We start from the raw sequence: 22,310 nt of genomic DNA on the forward strand, positions 1-22,310 counted from the left end.
AATTCTTGAGATACAGACCTCCTGAGACCTCCCTACTAGTAAAATTCATGAGGTAGACCTGCATCGGATTTCCCTACCAGTAAAACCCTTTAAGAGGACCTCCTAGGGTCTCACTCCTAGTAAAATTCATGAGGTTGACCTCCTACGACCTCCTAACTATCAAAATCCTTGAAGAGGACCTCCTAGGACCTCCCTACTAGTAAAATCCATGTTTGTTTGTTAGGATCATGTTGATTGACACTAAATAGAGGTTTTATGTAAACATGAACCAGGGGTAAACAATATTTTTAAAGAGGAGGGGGGGGGTATACATTACCCCACAATACAATTTTTAAATTTAGTTTTACTTAGCATTTTTTTATTTAAACTTCACAATATGTGTAGAGTAGTTTTATCTAATACCTTAATACAGAAGTTTAGAATGTAAAAGAGATAAAATACAATTAATGGAGATTTAGTTCAAATAAAATCAGGGATTGGTTTGTAGAGAATGTTTAGTTATAACATAAGTTACGTTGTAATCAACAAATTTTTTTGAATAACAACCCTTTATTACAGATTGGAATTCAGCTAAAGGGTTATGCACGCTGAAATTAAGCATTTAAGATTTCTGAAATCTTATATCAGCAGTTGGGGAAAAATTTGGTGCCGATAGAGCCATACAGTGATTAGAAGGTTGCAAACTCCCACGCAAAAATCGATGAGAATAATAGTTACCTTTTAAAAACTAAGGATAAAATCCAGTAAAGTTATAATCTGTATACATGTCTAGAACTACAACAAGTACAAGTGAGGTATTCCTATTCTCTGGGTATGGGGAGTATAAATCAAAAGCTGCAGTAGGGTTTTGTGAGATTTTAAAATTAACACAGTCTTAAAAATTGATGCAGTTATTCCTCGCCAAAGATTCGGATTTAACCCAATAAACTTTTCATTTTTCATGAACACTCCCTTTCGGACGTAATAATTTGCTTTGTGTCTGCGAGGAACAAATTGGCGAAACAAAAGGTTGCGAATATCTGTGAAGATTAGTGGTTTGCCAGTTTTGCAATTTAGTGGTAAAAGTATAGGTTAGGGCATACCAGGTTCAAACCTCAATTGTGGACCTAACCTAACTTGTGGATGGTTAAGATATTTATAATATTCAACAGGGTGCAGAGTGTTTCGTATTTTATTAGATTATTTCAAAGAGTTAGCGCAAAAAATGAACAGTTGTCAAAACTATTGTGCAGTAAATCTATAAAGGACCAAGCATTGATCTCTTATACATGCCTACAGATTAACATAATTCATCTTCATTCGATATTCAGTGATGGCCATTACTGCAGGGATATTTGAAAAGATCAATCGTTTATCCTCAAATTAAAAGTATTCACATTAGATATTGAGATCAGGCTTTAAAGATTAAGGATACGATCCACTCAAAAGTTCCAACCTTAGATTACTCAAAAAATAATCTTTTATTTGTGATTTCTATAATTATTTAATCTTTATAAATATGTTATGTTTATAAATATGAATTATGTTTATAAATATGTTATGTATAGAAATATGTTATATTCATAAATATGTTATGTTCTTAAATATGTTATGTTTATAAAAATGTTATATTTATAAATATGTTATTTTTAAATATTTTTTGTTTATTAATATGTTATGTTTATCAATATGTTATGTTCATAAATATGTTATGTTTATAAATATGTTTTGTTTATAAATATGTTATGTTTATGAATATGTTATGTTTATCAATATGTTATGTTTATAAATATGCTATGTGTATAAATATGTTTTGTTTATAAATATGTTATGTTTATAAATATGTCATGTTAATAAATATGTTATGTTTATAAATATGTTATGTTTGTAAATATGTTATGTTTATAAATATGTTATGAATATAAATATGTTATGTTTATAAATATGTTATATTCATAAATATGTTATGTTTATAAATATGGTATGTTTATCAATATGTTATGTTTATACATATGTTATGTTTATCAATATGTCATGTTTCTAAATGTTTTATGTTTATAAATATGTTATGTTTATAAATATGTTATGTTTATAAATACGTTACTTCTCATTTACACCATCAGAATAAGAAAAGCATAGCTTTCTAAACTAAATTGCACTCAATGTTTTCAAGCATAGTTGTTTTTTACTTGAGAGCCATTAAGAAGAACAAAAATGTTTTGAATTTCTAATATGTATTCAGAAAAATTAGATTTTCTCAAACTCGTGATTAAAATTAAAACTAGAGGAGCTACGAGGTCACAAAATCGTGCTTGTAATTTCGCATAAATTTTACCTTTTCTTCTGTCCAGTTCATAGTGACGAGGTATTAACGCTTGTTTAATCTGTATATTTTTATTGACATCTTTAGAACATTATTTTTCAAAACTTTCACACTTACTAAAAAATGGAGATTGTTTGCTTTACAAATTAAAAAAGATAACTCTGTTTATCATTTAAACAAAAATACCTAAAATAATTGATAACTCTAGTTCCTCCAGTACATCTGACCGACTGATGGTACCTACCTTTAAGCAAATTTGTAAATTATATTTGTACAGAGTAAAGTTGAAAATATTAAAAAGATTCAAATCGAAAAAGGGTTTAATGTTTCATTTCATTATTTTTTTCTATTAGTTCGTTTAAACACCTATTTTATAATTTCGCGCAGAAATTAAAACATTTTTTAGGATTAAAAACAAAAACTCGATTCTTGAAATTCGCGAAAGAATATCTGTCTGTCTGTCTATCTGTTTATCTGTCTATCTGTCTATCTGTCTATCTGTCTATCTGTATATCTGTCTATCTGTCTATCTGTCTATCTGTCTATCTATCTATCTGTCTATCTGTCTATCTGTCTATCTATCTATTTATCTATCCATCTATCTATCAGCTTATCTAAAGTCCTGTAAAAGGTGGAAAGGTTAGGGTTAGAGCTATGTATTACTGGTTTATGTAGTTTCAGAGACATTACTAGGGAAATATGTAAAAAAAAGTTATGAACACTTCAACCTCTAAACAAATATTAATGTCTTCATAAGTTGGTCTACAAATAAAAGAAGTTTTATAAACAAAAAATACCAAAATCGTGTCAAACGAAATGTTTTTTACATACTCCTCATACATTTTGGTCGGAAGATGTTTCAACAATTCGTATTCAAATAGTTCTTCGTGTACATGCAGATGGACAAGATACACTTTACACACTTTATTGTATATACTAGCGCAGGAACCCAGCTTTACCTGGAAACTAAGAATACTTTTTGTACTGTACCTTGCGTCCCAGCCAGAGCACACTTAGTCTCTCCTAAACCTTTTGTACTGTACCTTGCGTCCCAGCCATAGCACACTAAGTCTCTCCTAAACCTTTTGTATGTACCTTGCGTCCCAGCAAGAGCAAACTTATCCTCTCCTAAACCTTTTGTACTGTACCTTGCGTCCCAGCCAGAGCACACTTATCCTCTCCTAAACCTTTTGTACTGTACCTTGCGTCCCAGCCATAGCACACTTAGTCTCTCCTAAACCTTTTGTATGTACCTTGCGTCCCAGCAAGAGCAAACTTATCCTCTCCTAAACCTTTTGTACTGTACCTTGCGTCCCAGCCAGAGCACATTATAAACAGTTTCCCACATTTGTATCTATCTATCCATATGTATCAATCTGTCTACTTCTATCTATCTATCTATGGTCCATTATAAATATGTTAAGCTATAGAGTCAAGTAGAGTAGTGTAGTGAGATAATAATCTAAATTATTCCTAATACAAATACATACCCCATATGTCACATTCCATGCAAGTACTTAATTTAAATTAAGTTATACATATCATAGGCGCAATTAGGGAAAATTGAATACAATTTTAAGTGGAACCAACCATATTTGAGCCGCGTCTCAAATTTAAGCCGTAGCTCAAATTCTTTAAAATCCGCCGCAGGCTGACAGACACACATGGAAAACAAAATGTATGAATTAATATCTATAATAAATTCTTTAAGATAAAATGTTATAATATTTTTTGTAAAATAATTTTTTATGTGAAACATAATGTAAGCATGAATAGGCTTACTAGTAAATATGCCTGTAGTCCACAAAAGCAGTGTGGCATATGATAAGTCGCCTCGTCTATACTGTATTCAGATATTTTGTCCGTTAAAATATCCTAGTATACATGCTTCAAATAAATGCATGTTTCTAACGCTTGGAAAATCCAAGCCACCAAGAGACTTGATCCACGCGGTCAACAGAGAAAGGTTAATCTGTCACATGAGATGGAAGAAAGACGGAGAATCCGTCAGAGAGCTCCGACTTTATTCAAACCATTAGTATCAAATATTATCTGTTTTTTTTATGCTGTAAATACATTTTTTCCTATACTCTGTAGACTTATTCACATCAGTTTCAGGCTTTAGCATTTCTTCAACTTCAACCAACTTAAAATTGTAACATGGTGACAAGCTTAAATTTTCAAGTACGTCTTTTTAAATGCCAAACAATTGTTTAAATCTAGGTGTTTATTTGAAATCCGATAATTAAATGATGTGAAAAAAGATATTACATTTTTTTATATTTGTTACGGCGTTATATGTTTATCTTATGTTTGAGGTTTGGTATTTAGAAAAAAATAATTTTAATTCAATTTAGAAGATACAGCTATATGGAAACATTTCTGAGAGTGAGTTAAAGACTTTTGATCATAAGGCATTTTCGTTTTAAATTAAATTAGGTTAAAAATAGACGGTAAAAAGAAAAAGAAAAGAAAAAAATACTAGGGGAAGGAGATTTTTATGAATTTCTTCTTTCCATTTTCTTCACGTTAAGATCCTCATAATCTATAATATTCTTAAGTACTGGGAATTATTTAGGCTCAAGTTTCGTTAATTGTCGGAATTTTAGAATTAGTAGAAGTAGAAAAGAATAGAAAATTTAGATTAAAAAGATTAATTAAATTGAGCAAAAAATTGACATTCAAAATTTTTTACTATGTGTTTTAATGAGATACAAGCATCCTTCCCTATTTTTTCCTTATTTAATACATACTACATGACAAGCAGTTCAAGATTTTTTTTTAATATTTTCAATAATAACTGAACAATGGGATTTATGAAATATGATTTTTACAAATATTACAAAGTGTCTCATAACGTATTAAAAGTGGGGCACCCTTAATTTTTAGCGAAAATCTTTAACATCTTTTAACGGCAGTGATTGTTAAATGCTGAGTTTTTATGTACAATTGAATTTGGTTGCGTTCTGATTTGTCATTAATTGCCAACTTTATAGGTGAGGATGCTATGAGCACAGAAATAACCAGAAAGCAAGGGAATAGGAAGACGACATTATAGCAATACTTCAGTATATTTGATGTTGTTACAAAGCAAATAGTTTTACAGACACTTTTTAAGTCACTTATTTAGTGAAATGGTTCTGTTTACACTCAAACAATTGCTGTGTCGTTGCTCATTGGACTTTTTAAAGTTATAACTTGAGTCTAAAAATTGTATTCCTATTTTAGAGTTTTCTGGTTATCACTGTATTATTTACCAGGCACAGTTACAAACCTAATTTTAAGAAAAAATCATAATTTATCATTATCATCATTAATTTATCATGGTGAGATGTTTCGAACAGCCTCTTTCTAACTAAAATTCATTTCTATATATTCTGATATTTTGAAAATGTTTTAGAATCCTTATTTTAAACCCAAAAGAGGTTTTCTTAAAGTTACTGGTAAACGTGTAAATAAAAAATACACCGCTTTTAGCACAAGCTGAGGTTTCCCTAGGAGGGGGGGGGGGTGAGATAAGTCGGCATCTCACTAATTTCAGAAGTAGTTAAGGAAAAAATTAATGCCTTGGATCATTGGGTTATTGCTCATAAGATTCATCCTTTCCAATAAATGAATCAATCATCATTGGAAATTAAAAAAAATCAGGGTTTTTCAGGGAAAAACACTCTTTAAGAGGCTAAACACTCATCAAACTATAAAAAATATATGGAAAAAAGTTAAAATACTTCGATTAAAATGAGTATTTTGCCCTGTTTAGTCTGAATGAATTCGATGAATAATATTTAGTGAAATGTAAAGGATGGATATTTAATTGTATGTAAACGTGAACAAGAAATATTGTTTCTCAAATTCAAAATTATTATGAAGTTCAGTTTAACTGATCGGTGTCAGGAATTAAGTAAATTAAATAAATGCAAAAGAAAAAATTAGCATAGTTAAATAAAATGAATGATTTAAACAAATGGCATGGGGAACCATAATTTATGAATAGCGAGAATTGTAGCTGAACGGTGCAAACATAGTTCAACCACTCAATTGTGCCCAGTTCAAAATAAAGAAGGAATTAACTCGAAATTTCTAATCACTATATCTATCCAACCTGATGGTGTAAACCTTTGATATTTAAAATTAAAAAAATCAGGGTTTTTTTTAATGAAAAAAAACACTCGTGATGAGTCTATAACACTCATCAAACTATAAAAAATATATGGAAAAAAGTTAAAATACTTCGATTAAAATGTGTATTATGCCCTGTTTAGTCTGAATGAATTCGATGAATAATATTTTGTGAAGTGTAAAGGATGGATATTTAATTGTATTTACACGTGAACAAGAAATATTGTTTCTCAAATTCAAAATTATTATGAAGTTCAGTTTAACTGATCGGTGTCAGGAATTAAGTAAATTGAATAAATGCAAATGTAGGTGTTTTATCAATTAGAATATATCAACCTATCTTACATTGATGTAATGCTAAACAAAAACAAAAACAGACCCAATACGTAGCAGGATATCACATTTTAGTAAGGGTAGGTGCTCCATTTTCTTATTCAATAAATTATATTTTTAAAGTACGATTTTGTTGTAAAAATACCACAATTTCCTCACAAAATGTTCAGGGAAAAAAAGTAATAGTTTTGCAATCCTCATGCCCCGGGACACAAAAAGGTCTCTAGATTTCTAGAAACTGTGTCATACTGGCAATTGGAAATTAGATTTTTTGCAAAAAATTCATTTCAGATTTAATTTTGAGCAACATTAAACATTTTCTTAATTTTGATTTGTTCAGATTTCAGATGGCATTTATGATTTCATTTTCAACCTGTGATTTTAAAATATAATTTCAGATTCATGATTGTCAAACTACATTTCTGACTTGTGTTTTAAACACTTTATGTTTTGTTTTGTGATTATCTACATACACGACTTATTGTTAAGATATTGAATATCTACGTATACGACTTGTTGTTAAGATATTGAATTGCAAAGAATCGATCAACGTCAAATATAAAAGGAATGTAAATTTTAGATAGTTCGCTTCGGACAAAATCATCAAGCTCCCTGTAAGGAAATCTATCCAAATATAAGACCGAAACAAGATGCATTCATGCAAATTAAAATGTTAATTGTAATTGGTTTATTGTCAAGAATATGTCTTATTTACAGTAGATACCTTCACTGCTATAGAGTAGGACAAATAATGAATACAGTAGATACCTCCACTGCTATACAAAAGGATTTGCGCAGTATACAGTAGATACCTCCACTGCTATGCAGTAGGATATGTGCAGTATAAAGTAGATACCTCCACTGCCATACAGTAGGATATGTTCATTATACAATAAATACCTCCACTGCTATACAGTATACTTTAGATACCCTAATTAGGATATGTGCAGTTCACAGTAGATACCTCCACTGCTATACAGAATACATTAGATACCTCTACTGTTATAATTAGGATATGTGCAGTAAACAGTAGATACATCCACTACTATACTGTAAGATATGTACTGAATACAGTAGATACCTCTACTGCTATACAGTAGAATATGCTCAGCATATAGTAGATACCTCCACTGCTATACAGTAGGATATGTTCAGCATATAGTAGATACCTCCACTGCTATACAGTAGGATATGTGCCATATACAATAGATACCTCCACTGCTTTACAGTAGAATATATTCAGCATATAGTAGATACCTCCACTGCTTTACAGTAGGATATGTGCAGTTTACATAGGTACATCCACTGCTATTCAGTAGGATATGTACAGTATACAATAGATCCCTCCACTGCTATACAGTAGGATATTTGCAGTATACAATAGATCCCCCTACTGCTATACAGTAGGATATGTACAGTATACAATAGATCCCTCCACTGCTATACAGTAGGATAGGTACAGTATACAATAGATACCTCCACTGCTATACAGTAGGATATGTACAGTATACAATAGATCCCTCCACTGCTATAAAGTAGGATATTTGCAGTATACAATAGATCCCTCTACTGCTATACAGTAGGATATGTACAGTATAAAATAGATCCCTCCACTGCTATACAGTAGGATATGTACAGTATACAATAGATCCCTCCACTGCTATACAGTAGGATATGTACAGTATACAATAGATCCCTCCACTGCTATACAGTAGGATAAGTACAATATACAATAGATCCCTCCACTACAATACAGTGGGATATGTAGAGTATACAATAGATCCCTCCACTGCTATACAGTAGGTTATGTACACTATACAATAGATCCCTCCACTGCTATTCAGTAGGATATGTACAGTATACAATAGATCCCTCCACTGCTATTCAGTAGGATATGTGCATACTGATGTTTCAGAAACCTTAAATGGGAATTCCTAGTTATAAAACTTCACCATTAAGAACTGTTCTAGGAGATAAGTTAACACGAAATTTAAGGGTCTCAGGATCTCAATGTCATAGGACCTCAGGATTTAAAGATCTCAGGATCTCGTGCTTTAAGGATCTCAGGATCATAGGATCTCAGGATCATAGGATCTCAGGATCATAGGATCTCAGGATCATAGGATCTCAGGATCATAGGATCTCAGGATCATAGGATCTCAGGATCTGAGTATGTCAGTATCTCAGTATCTCAGGATGTCAGGATGTCAGGATCTCAGGATCACAGATCTCAGAATTTCAGGATCTCAGATCTCAGGATCTCTTGATCTCTGGATCTCAGGATCTCAGGACCTTAAGATCTCAGAGTCTCAAGATCTCAGGATCAAATAAAAGATAAAGTAATACAATTTCAACAAATTATATAGTTTTTATATTTTTAAGTTATGTGTACTATCAATGAAACAGAAAATATAGCTGTATTCTCATTCTTCTGTTTAACCCTGAATTTCGGAGACATTGAAAGAATTATAAAACTAGCCTTAGAGGGCGCTTCCGCGCCCATCTTCTAAATTAATTGTGAACATGTTCTCTTTGTGTACATCGTAAAACAAAACAAAAATAATTCGCGGATTTTCACAAAAAATTTCTTGGATTTTCAAAATTTTAAAAAATTTGATAAAAATCCAATTTTGATAGAGACAAATATTTGAAATTTTGATCATTCATAAACCATCCCTGGGGTCACTAGATGTCCCACAAAAAATTTGGGCCCGATCGGTTCAGCCGTTTTGGCGTTTATTGGATACAAACAGACAGACACCCAAACAAACAAACAGACAGACAAGCCAAATTTATATATAGATGTCGTTTTCTAAATCTACTGATAATAATTTGCTAATGACACTTAGATTTTTTAGTTGAATGATTATTTGGAGCTCTTTAAAACTGTTCCCTCATTTTTATGCCAATTTATTTATTTTTACAATTAGATTTAGGTATGAAAGTAAAACATCTCATTGAAAAATTGTCAAGACAACATTCTATAGATTTGAAAATTTTTATTTTTAGTTTTCCTAGTTGCTTTTGAAAAAAAAACTAGAAAATAGTTGTTAAAATTTGAATAAATATTAAACGTTTAAACTTTTTATCAGAAAAATAGTCAGTGCTAACTGCAATGCCTCCTAGGAAGTATTTGAGTAGAACACTTTTTGCTCAAATTAATCAATTTCAATTTTAATCCATTTGAATTATTCAAGTCATTTCAAAAGTTAGGAATAAAAATTTAATTTTGAGGAAAATATTACTTTCATTTGTTTTAATTTTGTAACATAGATACACATTACACAAACACATTTCATAATTCTGTTTCATAAATACACATAGATACACATTACACAAACACATTTCATAATTCTGCTTCATAAATACACATAGATACACATTACACAAACACATTTCATAATTCTGCTTCATAAATACACATAGATACACATTACACAAACACATTTCATAATTCTGCTTCATAAATACACATAGATACACATTACACAAACACATTTCATAATTCTGCTTCATAAATACACATAGATACACATTACACAAACACATTTCATAATTCTGCTTCATAAATAAGATGTGATTATTTTACATCGAATATAGCACTACCATCAAATGTGTTCAGAACTTCTACGAACTCTGTGTCTCTCATACAGCCTTAAAAAATGATATAAAAATTCATAAAAATGAAAAAAAAACATTTATTGACCCCAATATTGAATATTTATTGACCCCAAATATTGAATATTTATTAACCCCAAATATTGAATATTTATTAACCCCAAATATTGAATATTGACCCTAAATATTGAATATTTATTGACCCCAAATGTTGAATATTTATTGACCCCAAATATTGAATATTTATTGACCCTAAATATTGAATATCCTAAATATTGAATATTTATTGACCCAAATATTGAATATTTATTGGCCCCAAATATTGAATATTTATTGACCCCAAATGTTGAATATTTATTGACCCCAAATATTGAATATTTATTGACCCTAAATATTGAATATTTATTGACCCTAAATATTGAATATTTATTGACCCAAATATTGAATATTTATTGGCCCCAAATATTGAATATTTATTGATTCTAAATATTGAATATTTATTGACCCCAAAAATTGAATATTTATTGACCCCAAATATTGAATAAATATTGACCCTAAATATTGAATATTTATTGACCCCAAATATTGAATATTTATTGACCCCAAATATTGAATATTTATTGACCCTAAATATTGAATATTTATTGACCCTAAATATTGAATATTTATTGACCCTAAATATTGAATATTTATTGACCATAAATATTGAATATTTATTGACCCCAAATATTAAATATTTATCGACCCCAAATATTGAATATTTATTGACCCTAAATATTGAATATTTATTGACCCCAAATATTGAATATTTATTGACCCCAAATATTGAATATTTATTGACCCCAAATATTGAATATTTACTGCCCCCAAATATTGAATATTTATTGACCCCAAATATTGAATATTCATTGACCCCAAATAATGAATTAATCACTTGCGTCTCAAAAATATGGGAAAGAATAAAAATTAATCAAATAAATCTCCGTCGAAAAAATTTATAAAAATACAAAGAAATTTAGCCATTTCACAAGATATTAAAAGTTAAACTCCCTATTGTTCGGATATATTCTACAGGTTAAAGGTAACAAATGGTCAAAATTTTATTATTGTCAATTTAGTATTGTCAAAGTTTCATCATCAATACACAAAAATATTCTTTAAACCTTTTCCTAAACATTGATTTGGGATTTAAAAAAAAACTTTAATCTAAAATACCCCTTATTTTTAATAACTTTGTATACGATCCTCATAATTAGCTCAATAAATTGTTCAGAAACATATGAAAATGCTAGAGGAATATCTAGCTATGGGTACAAAAGGATAATAAAGATGAAAAGTAGAAAAGGGATTGTAAGCGTTATTTCAAGCCACTCTCAGTGCAAGGATTGCAATGCCTGATTTACCGCGCGATACTCTTGAAACTTTAACCAGATCTAATATGTAAAGATTTTATTCGTTTTTACAAGTCTAAAAGTGATTCTGATCTTGTTTTCTTTTTACGTATAGGCAAGTGATGCGCTCGTCACTTTTGCAGAGAAACCACAAATAAAAAAAAAAACAGTTTTTACAAGAACCTGGATATTTTATTCATATTTGATCAGACAAAGTTTTCATGGGTACCGTTGTAAATCGGACATTGTCATCCGTGTACGGGGAGCCCCTTGAAATTGCGGAAACTATCCCTTACATTGTTTCTAACCTTCTATAAACTCATCTGAATCGATTGTTCCACTATTATCATCATCAAGTGCTTCAAACAGATCTAGAGCCCTTCTTCTGAACATAATTATTTCAATTTACAGGGTGTCCCAAAAAACATGACAAATGAGAGACGGCTTACATATCGTCTTTGATTTTTGCTCTTTATCCAAAAATAATTAATTCCATATACAGGGTGTCCCACAAAAAATGAAAAATAAGAAACGTTTCAGAAAGACCCCTTTTAAGAAGTCTCTGAAATGGCATGTTTGTATTAAATGCTGTACTTTTAAAACTTCGTCCGAAACTGTACCAGTCCAGGTACAATCCGTCCGCTATGAATAGCAAACAGGACATGATCCACCGGCTACAATCCAGTGAACTATCAACACCACTACCACTGGGCGTGATCTCATTAGCTATCGGACACTTGCAATCAATTGATCAATGTCTCAAACAGGACACGATCCACACGGCCACAATCCCGTGAACTATCAACGCCACTACCACTGGGTGAGATCTGGTTAGCTATCGGTGTCAATACGGACACTAGCAATCAATTGATCAATGTCACAAACAGGACACGATCCACACGGCCACAATCCCGTGAACTATCAACGCCACTACCACTGGGTGAGATCTGGTTAGCTATCGGTGGCAATACGGACACTAGCAATCAATTGATCAATGTCACAAACAGGACACGATCCACACGGCCACAATCCCGTGAACTATCAACGCCACTACCACTGGGTGAGATCTGGTTAGCTATCGGTGGCAATACGGACACTAGCAATCAATTGATCAATGTCTCAAACAGGACACGATCCACACGGCTACAAGCATTCAAGGATTAGCGCAGCTAGAGATCCACAGACAATGTACAACGCAATTTATAAAAGTATGTTAAAGCTACATTTATTACATGTTCAGTTGGACACCTGTAGGAAATTCCAGACATTTTGAGAATCTCTTCCCGTGTGTTTCAAAAATGATATTTTTTATTCTAAAGTTTTATCCTTTGTGGATAGCCCTGTAGTATCCCATCTTAAAGCATTATATTGTCTTCTGTACTTGTCCACCAAAATGTCTTCTGATCTTGGCATCTTTGGCCATAAAATATTTTATGTACTTTGACACTTTGTTCACAAAATGTCATTAAAAGAGAAACGAATATTCTAATATTTTGAGCAATTGATGTAATAAATAAATAAATACCTCACATTGAATTGTGTACATTCTCTCCTTGGATCCTAAAAAAATCATTTATATTGAAGTTATTGCTTTAATGATTTGTTCGAAATGTCAAATATGTACAAAAATTTTATGAGTTACCCAAAAATTTTGTTCAAAAAAATTTCATTTAATTTCTTTACGAATTACAATTTTTTTTTTTGTCAAAGAATGAACATAAACGTTTAAGCAAACAATTAAAAGATTCAAAATGGCAATAATATTTTATTTCTTTAATAAGACCTTGTAAATTAATCATTTAAACATTAAAGCGTACCTTAAAGAACCTGTCATGTTTACGATGAACTTTTTCACCGAGTTTCAATTTTGAGTCTTCCGGTGCTGTTTTATCCAAATGATCTATAAAGATTTTTTTAAATAGTTTTGTATTTTAGCATTAATATAGTACCTTACCTTCGACAGCTAGTCCTTGATTTTTTGTTAGTGTAGAAAAGGCTGAGAGTGTTTTTGCTTTTTTGCTTAAACCAATTTTATGTCTTAATTGCTCTTGGATCCCAGCTCGTTTCTTTCTTTCTCTCATACGCTTAATATCTTCAGGAGTTGGCCCGCCGCTATCCTAAACATTTATATATAAACTAGCTTGGGAACCCAGCGTTGAACAGGGTACTCATTGTTGCTTCTGCCGTTTACCCGCACTTAGAGATTTTTACCAGGAGACTAACTTTTCGCTGTAAAAGTCGACCCACTCAACTTGGAAACTCAAAACCAAGCAATGAACATTCCCGTGGTTCTCCCGAGGTCCCTAATCAAAATTTGAGGCAAATCGGTCCAGGCGTTTCTGACTTATGATCGGACAAACAAACAAACATATAAAAAATAAAACAATAGACAAACAGAGATTACAACTTTATATATAAAGATACCCGCCAATATCCTAAACATTTTTATGTAAATACCCGTCACTATCCTAAATATGTAGGTTTAGAATCACCCGCCGATAACCTAGCCATTAGGAGCCTAAACAACAACAGTTTTGTAACAAACAATAAATCACCGCCGTTTTACAGTTTTCAGACGTACAAATATTACCCTTTGTTTCCCTAAAATAAGATTAAGATTATTTTAACTGTTTCTTATTATTTTTTATATTTTTCTTCATTTCCTGTAGTCAACTCCAATAACGCAGATTGTAAACAAAGATTGTAAACAAATTCATTGTAAACAAAGATTGTAAACAGAAATTTATTGTAAACAAAAAAACTGTAAACAAAAATTGTAAACAAAAGTTGTAAACAAAGAGTGTACACAAAGATTATAAACAAAGAGTGTACACAAAGATTATAAATAAAGATTGTAAACAAAACGAAACACCAAGAAAACTGCCATATTTTCTAATTTCTGTTTATTTACTAACCCATTTTCTGACCAGTCCTTACGTCCTACTAAAATTTGCGCAAATCCTATTTCCCCACCTGAAATCTGTTCACTTTGGTATGAAGGATGTTACTTACATGCATAATTTGTGAAAAATATCATCCATCTCGTCTCTAGTAATGTTTCCACTGTTATCTCTGTCATATAATATTACTTAAAACTTTGGAAACCAATCCAAAGTTTTTTCTTAGTCTCACTAACCCTACTCTTTATTGGCAGACAGATTCACAAAATGCTGCCAAGTTCGTTCTCAAGGGCTCACGTAAACCCAAAATTCAACAAGATATGCTAAAAATCAAAATCCTAGAACGAAAATATAATATATTTATTTGTCCAATTCGGACCCCGCGGACACATAGTGACATTGTAATAGCAGATATCGGTTCTAAACTTGCAACAAGCACAGATGAGTTCAGTATTTCAATTCTAAGTCTGAGAGTACTTTTTTTCCAACTTTAAATTGTTTCCGACAGTAGATGCTATGGCTTCAGATAAAAATTTCAAATGTTCAAAATTTTACTCTCTCATCCCACAAAAGTATAGTGACTCGATTAATTTTTTTGCCCAATCTCTCAACTCATGTGAAGTGTACTATTGTTGTCCCCCTGTGAAAAGTATCATTCCAGTAATCCGGAAAGTTTTAAGTTCACCTATGGTAACCATGATTTTAGTTATCCCTAATTGGCCAGTAGCTAATTTTTGGCCTTACCTATACCCTTCAGGAAAGTTTCTGCCAGAAATTAAAGATTTCTTAATTTTCACCCCAATCTTTGATCATAGTCAACCATCTTCGCTTTTCAACAAAAAATCTCATTCCTTCATAGCATTTAAAATTGTAACTTGAAAACTGGTTCCTCGGAAATTCTAACCCTAGTTATTTTTTCTTTCTTTTTTTGGCCTTAAAATTTTTTAAAAACATCACAGTTCTTAATTTTCACTCAAGATAAACTTTCTCGTTTATTATTTAATTTAATGTATTTTTGTAATTTTGTAATTTTGTACTTAATTTTGTAATTTTGCAATTTTATAATTTTGTGTTATTATACTTTTGTTATTTTGTAATTGCGAAAGTAAAATATTGCGTAAATTTGTTAAATAAATTATAGTTGATTTAAATCTTATTTATTCTTACAATGCTTATATTGCTGCTCAATAAAATGTTATTATCCAGATGGGAAATAATGGCAGTAACCCGACTATTATCTCTACAGAGCTTAACAAGCAGTCCACTTCAAACGCTAATATCTTGCCAGGTGTCTTTTTAACCTATTTAAACTAGCTAATACCATATTTTCAAAAAAATATACATTTATTACTCCTGTTTAGAACTCCACGTTCAATCCCAGCCCGTGATTCAAGAATCCGACCTACCCACTCAAATTGTTTCCAGAAGTATTGTAAATAATCTCGACGGACTAATTGTTCCTTTTAATCTTGATATAACCTTGTTTCCCGAAGTAAACAAATTCTTAGAAAAAAATCCTTCCCTTATTGATGCTGCAAACATAATGTTAAAACCATCTATAGCGGCAAGCACCGTCTCAGCCTATAAACCTGTTATTGAAAATTATAAACTGTTCTGTCTTGACAACAGTTATAATCTGTCTGACCTAACTGAACAACAAATACTCGAGTTTATTGGAGTGTCATTCTCGCAAAAACCCCTTCTTTCTTACTTCAATCTACTTTTACCGAGTATTTCTTGCTCAGAAAAACTAGTGAAAGACTCGTCATTAAATTCTTGTATAACTCCTAAAATCAAGTCAATCATGCAGAGTTTTAAAAGGAAATTGAGCGAGTCTAAAAAGCCTACAAAGAAAGGAACTCTTTATAAAATAGATAATTTCAAGCCCATCATTGATAAAGAAATTTTACCCTTCCAGCATAACCCAGAAAGAATAAATTCGTGTCACTTCAGATCGGTTTTCAGAGCTATAATTCTCTACTTTACTTTTTGCCGCTTCAGCGATTTTAAAGACTTGTGTGACCAAGATTTTATTGATCATGAAGACTTTATAGAAATAGTATTCAAAAAATCAAAAAATGATCAGTATTATAAAGGGTCCAATTCAATTTTGACAGTGAATGAAAATTCTAGTATATGTCCTGTTTTTCTTACAAAATTATATTTCAAGAAATTTGGATTAAATTTTTTCCAAGCTGGATTTGAAAGAAACTATGTTAACTTTAGAATCGTTAATAAAAACAGCTCCCGGAGAATTCCAAAGACAAAATTATCAAATTCAAATGCAACAAAAAATACCAAAAAACTGCTTAATTCATACAATGTAAATGCACAAAAATTCACTGAAAAATCCATGAAAATAGCCGGAGTTACTGCCTTATTAGACTCTGGAGAGTCTTTGGAAAATGTTGCAATTGCAGGACGTTGGAAATCGAGTCTAACTCCAATGCATTATAGGAATACAAGTTATAATTTTCGCAAGCAAATCTCAAAAAATATTCCCCATACAAATGTTTCATGAAAAATTTTAATTTATCATTCCAAATTTTGGTTTCTTATTTTTTCGTTTTTATGTAGTTATGTAGTTACTCCTATAATGGGGCATTTGATATTATTGTTCTTAATAATTAAATAAAATATACTTCTATTCTACAAGTTATTTGATAAGCAAGATAGTTTCATTTAAATCAACTATTTACCGAAAGCAAACTTCTCTCAATTCAATTCGTCTTTCTCTTTTTCTTTCTAGTTAGAAAATAAATCCAACCTAAAACCGAATCTGCATGTTCATTTTTCGTAAATCTAGTTCGCAGTTTGTGTTTCTTTCTCTTTGTGACTAATATTGTTTGAAATTCGCGTATATGTTTATTTGCAATCAAAGAATATTAATTTTTTGCGAAGTAAAAGTCAGCTAAAAACGTAGCAAAAAATTAATATTTGATGTTTTAGAGGTTCAGTTCAGGTAATTNGTATCTCAAAGGTTCTGTAAAAAATAAATTGCACTGCAAGGTTGCGAACCAATACAATAGTGATATAAAAAGTTATTTCGGTAATTTTTCCCACCTGTTCCCTTCATGGACATAGAGAAAGCAAGAAGTAGTTGATCGAACCCAATTAGTCCAGTTCCTTCAGGATCAAATATTATATAAATATTCTCAGTCACCATCTCATGATCAGACCTGCAATATGAAAAAGCCTTTTCTCATGGTTTTTATGTTACAAATGCATCTAAGATCATTATCAATTTTAAAATGTTTTTCTAAAAGCTGTACAAAAAATTCAGAAAACTGTTCAGATTTCGTGGTTTTTCCGCTCAGTGTTAAAAGGACTGTGGGTTTAAGATTTAAGATTTGACTGCGTCTGTAACCCTTTAAATGAAGTATTACTTGATTTAACGTCGAGATTCCCTTTAAAGTCTTATATTTTCTGAGTATCCCTTTACCTGGGAAATATTTTCTTAACCAGCCTGAACAGCTGATCCTTCGTCATGCATCCATTAGGTAGATCCTTCTTGAATGAATTCCACATCATAACAATCTCATATTCAGTAAATCGAGTTTTCTAAATACAAATAATTCTAATACAGACAAAGGAAAAATGTTTATTTCTGTGCATTTTCCATTGTTTCCTATAGTCAAAAACTGCGAAAGTCACTTTTGCAGAGAAACCCCAAAAGAAAAGAAACATTTTGAATAAAAAAACATGCATATTTAGTTCATACTTGATCAGACAAAACTTTGAAGGGTACCTTTGTAAATCCGGCATTGCTATCTTTGCAAAGAGGGTCACTATAAATTACGTTTATAGTCCCTTTAAGTTTAAAGGAGCCCTCCATTAAATAATTCGTGGCATGTCAGATTCACTACGACATCCTTTACACCTTTGTCTGATTAGAGATAAATGAGAAATCTTTGCTTTTTCTGAGTTAAAATTGGTTATTTGTATTTCAAGACAGAGATACGACTTAATTTTTGTTACTCAGATAAAGGCAGGTTTTAAGGTTACAGAATCGGATAAAACACTTTGTGATTAGAGGCTCACCGGAGATAACGTCTACAGAGTAGGGTTGTTAATCATTTTGGAAAACGATCATTAAACGATCGTTTTTTCGTTTTCCTATCGTTTTTTTTTCGTTTTCCGATCATTTTAAAAACAATCGTTTTAAAAACTTTTTAAAAAAACGATATTTTTTAAAAAGATCGGAAAACGAAAAAAACGATAGGAAAACGAAAAAAACGATCTTTTTTCAAAAAAAATGAAAACGTTAACAAACGTTCAGAAACGGTTTTTTTTGGGGGAGAAATGAACTTTTACCTCTTTGAGCTTATAGAACTCAACATCATGCACTTTGGAGTCGTCTATCATAATTTTCGGTATTTTTCCATTTTTTAAGTTCATTTTGAAAATCTGGAAACAATGTATAAAATGCTAAAAATTGTACAATTATGAAAATTTTGAAGTCATGAAAATAAAATTATGATATCCTCAGATCTTCAGATCCTAAGATTCAAAAGATCCAAAGACCTTGATATCCTAAGATCTTGAGATCCTAAGATCTTGAGATCCTAAGATCTTGAGATCCTGAGATCTTGAGATCCTAAGATCTTGAGTTCCTAAGATCTTGAGATCCTAAGATCTTGGATCCTAAGATCTTGAGATCCTAAGATTTTGAGATCCTAAGATCTTGAGATCCTAAGATTTTGAGATCCTAAGATCTTGAGATCCTAAGATCTTGAGATCCTAAGATCTTGAGATCCTAAGATCTTGAGATCCTAAGATTTTAAGATCATAAGATCTTGAGATTCTAAGATCCTGAGATCCTAAGATCTTGAGATCCTAAGAATTTGAAATCCTAAGATTTTAAGATCATAAGATCTTGAGATCCTAAGATCTTGAGATCCTAAGATCTTGAGATCCAAAGATCTTGAGATCCTAAGATCTTGAGATCCAAAGAAATTGAGATCCTAAGATCTTGAGATCCTAAGATTTTAAGATCATAAGATCTTGAGATCCTAAGAATCTTGAGATCCTAAGATTCTGAGATCCTAAGATCCTGAGATCCTAAGATCCTGAGATCCTAAGATCCTGAGATTCTATCCTAAGATCTTGAGATCCTGAGATCCTAAGATCCTGAGATCTTGAGATCCTAAGATTTTAAGATCATAAGATCTTGAAATCCTAAGATCTTGAGATCCTAAGATCCTGAGATCCTAAGATCCTGAGATCCTAAGATCCTGAGATCCTAAGATCCTGAGATCCTAAGATTCTGAGATCCTAAGATCCTGAGATCCTATCCTGAGATCTTGAGATCCTGAGATCCTGAGATCCTAAGATCCTGAGATCCTATCCTAAGATCTTGAGATCCTGAGATCCTGAGATCTGGCCTGAGATCCTAAGATCTTGAGTTTCTATACTAAGATCTTGAGATCCTGAGATCTTGAGATCCTAAGATTCTGAGATCCTATCCTAAGATCTTGAGATCCTGAGATCCTAAGAGCCTGCATGCTTGAATGGTTGAGGAAAACTGAAAACCAACAAAGTTGTAAATAGTTTACCAGTAAACGATTAGAGGTATAAACAATAAAAGAAAAAAACTTAAACATGTAGAAAAACTTTTTTCATTTGTTTTGTTAAACTTGCATTATTTATTTAATTATTGGCAAAGTTAAAATTTGCAATAAATTCAGATTTTTTTTGTCACCCTTGAGACCCTGGTGTAAAAAAAATGTTCAAACTACGTTTGGAGGTACTTATTGACCAAAATTATTAGAGTCTGAAACTTTATTAGACTTTCTTTTTTCTTTTTCCGGATTTGTAATTATTAACAAAGTTAATAATTTTAATCTTATTTGAATCTTTCTTGAAGATTTCACAAAAACAGCTAAGAGTCAAAACATTTAAAAATTTGTATGTATCCTTTGTTAATTTGAAGCTAGAATCATCCGAACTTTTTCAAAGTTACCGTCTCCCGGTTTAGAAACATGCAAGGACAACATTCTTTTATCATAAGTTGTGTAAACTTTAATTGATCCAAGTTTTTATAAATATTTTACAAAGATTAAAAAATACTTATTATAACTTTTCAGGGATAATTATATTTTACGATTATTGTTCATTAAATCATAAAAATTCTAAGGGACCCCAAAAAAAGTTTGGATAACTAAAGATATAACAAAGATCGAGTTATCAGCACAATAACCCCTCCCCTATTCTACTCCAATTGGTTTGGTTTGATTAAAGAAGTTTCACTAATGGTATAAATACAAATGGCCTACAGAAAAACGTTGAGATTCTTAAAAATAAAGATTATTACTCTAGATTACTAACAAATGTCTTCAATAGAATGTACACAAATACTACCTAAGGCTAAGTAATAACCATGTCCAAGGTTCATTCAAAATCCCTAAAAAGGACAGTAAATGTAATTTCAAGTGACCCTCCATGCAAATATTGCAATGCCTATTCACAAGAATATACTTATTACTTAAAAGCTTTTTCTGATCAAGAGTACGCTATACAAGGGATGTTTAATAAATTTAGCAAAAAATGTTAAAGGTACTTCTAGACAGGCCCGGTGCACCCCCCATTCTTCTGAAAGGGGGGTACAATGACGAATTTGCACCCCCCCCCAGTCCCATATAAAAGAAATTGTTTCTCATAATTTTCTAAAATCTAGTTACCAATAATATAGATCAAGCAAGAGATGATTCCCTTCCAAAACCAAATTATAATCTTATTGTGTGTTACTAATTATAATAGCCATTTTTGGGAGTTTCAAAAACATTATTTTAAGCGAGGATATTTGTCATTTTTAGTCAAAGTAGAAGGGTTTTTTGAGTACTCGAAAATTCACTAAGAATGTCTCAATGTCTCAATGTCAATAAATAAACTCTTTTAAACAAAATATTAGAAATTTTATTTTTTATTCATCTTCATAATATCATGATGAGGCCGAGGGACAAGAAGCCTTGATTTTAAATAATGAATTTTTTCCTTAAGCTAAAGTACCATTCATTTATTTTTTATGTATATTGTATATGTAAACTGAAAAGTTTCAGACACTAAAATGTAACCCTTAAAAGCTTAAATACACTTGTTAAAAAGGTTAGTCTAATTATAGCGTACATTGACAATGTAATAAAGAAAATCATATACCACCGTAAAAACAAACCAAGCATTGCTTTTTAAAAAACCAAAAAAAAAAATTTCGCCGGCGGCGCGCTTCTATGCACCCCCCTGAAAATATCCTGGTTACGGGCATGCTTCTAGACGTCTTAGCCCTGTGATTTTGTTTCAATGCTCACTGTATTCATACTAGTTGTCTTCTCCCAACAGACTTTATACATCAAACTTTTTATTTCTATGTAATTTGCATTTACACGGAGGTTGTTTAGTTTCATTGTCACAGTACAGAAACGTTTTAGTACAAACCCGGGAAAAGAGTATACCTGGGATGCTCGATACACAAAAACTTGGGCCTTAAAATTTCCAAATACCAATTAGACACCTTTTTAAATGATCCAAAATGCATTTAAGTAGCATAATATGGACAACGCAACAGTCTACATGTAGCAAATATCTTGTAACATGATATTTTGTAAACCTGCAGTACGTTGTATACTTTAACAATCTATTTTTGTAAACTTA

General features: G+C 31.3%; 3 protein-coding genes across 3 annotated transcripts; 1 reads left to right on the forward strand and 2 right to left on the reverse strand.

Moving 5' to 3' along the window:
* Positions 1-10,334: 10,334 nt before the first annotated feature.
* Positions 10,335-14,847, reverse strand: LOC111698338 (uncharacterized). Its single transcript, XM_023468687.1, has 6 exons — positions 14,776-14,847; positions 13,718-13,880; positions 13,581-13,663; positions 13,289-13,323; positions 12,072-12,148; positions 10,335-10,408 (listed from the first exon to the last, which is right to left on the reverse strand). Exons 1-6 carry the CDS (start codon positions 14,779-14,781, stop codon positions 10,335-10,337), a joined length of 438 nt encoding a protein of 145 aa, XP_023324455.1. The 5' UTR covers positions 14,782-14,847.
* A 1,025-nt stretch (positions 14,848-15,872) lies between these two features.
* Positions 15,873-17,230, forward strand: LOC111699769 (uncharacterized). Its single transcript, XM_023470536.1, has 2 exons — positions 15,873-15,951; positions 16,025-17,230. The coding sequence occupies exon 2, from the start codon at positions 16,207-16,209 to the stop codon at positions 17,182-17,184; it is 978 nt and encodes a 325-aa protein (XP_023326304.1). The 5' UTR covers positions 15,873-15,951; positions 16,025-16,206; the 3' UTR covers positions 17,185-17,230.
* A 10-nt stretch (positions 17,231-17,240) lies between these two features.
* On the reverse strand, positions 17,241-19,061 carry LOC111698427 (neurocalcin-delta B). Its single transcript, XM_023468802.1, has 4 exons — positions 18,978-19,061; positions 18,106-18,224; positions 17,727-17,842; positions 17,241-17,254 (listed from the first exon to the last, which is right to left on the reverse strand). The coding sequence occupies exons 1-4, from the start codon at positions 19,059-19,061 to the stop codon at positions 17,241-17,243; spliced, it is 333 nt and encodes a 110-aa protein (XP_023324570.1).
* Between the last annotated feature and the right edge of the window lie 3,249 nt (positions 19,062-22,310).

This window comes from Eurytemora carolleeae, unplaced genomic scaffold, assembly GCF_000591075.1.
Source record: "Eurytemora carolleeae unplaced genomic scaffold, Eaff_2.0 scaffold77, whole genome shotgun sequence".
In the NCBI taxonomy this organism is placed as follows: Eukaryota; Metazoa; Arthropoda; class Copepoda; order Calanoida; family Temoridae; genus Eurytemora; species Eurytemora carolleeae.

Bases quoted from the DNA above. Each gene is read 5' to 3' on its own strand.
- LOC111698338 (XM_023468687.1), bottom strand. The intron at 12,149-13,288 runs GTATTTATTTAT...AATTATGTTCAG, and splicing joins TGTACACAATTCAATGTGAG to AAGAAGGGCTCTAGATCTGT. The intron at 10,409-12,071 runs GTTAGAAACAAT...TCATTTTTTAAG, and splicing joins TTCAGATGAGTTTATAGAAG to GCTGTATGAGAGACACAGAG.
- LOC111699769 (XM_023470536.1), top strand. From the start codon at position 16,207: ATGTTAAAACCATCTATAGCGGCAAGCACCGTCTCAGCCTATAAACCT.
- LOC111698427 (XM_023468802.1), bottom strand. From the start codon at position 19,061: ATGAACTTAAAAAATGGAAAAATACCGAAAATTATGATAGACGACTCC. The intron at 18,225-18,977 runs GTAAAAGTTCAT...ATTTGTATTTAG, and splicing joins AGTTCTATAAGCTCAAAGAG to AAAACTCGATTTACTGAATA. The intron at 17,843-18,105 runs GTAAAGGGATAC...TTCATATTGCAG, and splicing joins GTTAAGAAAATATTTCCCAG to GTCTGATCATGAGATGGTGA.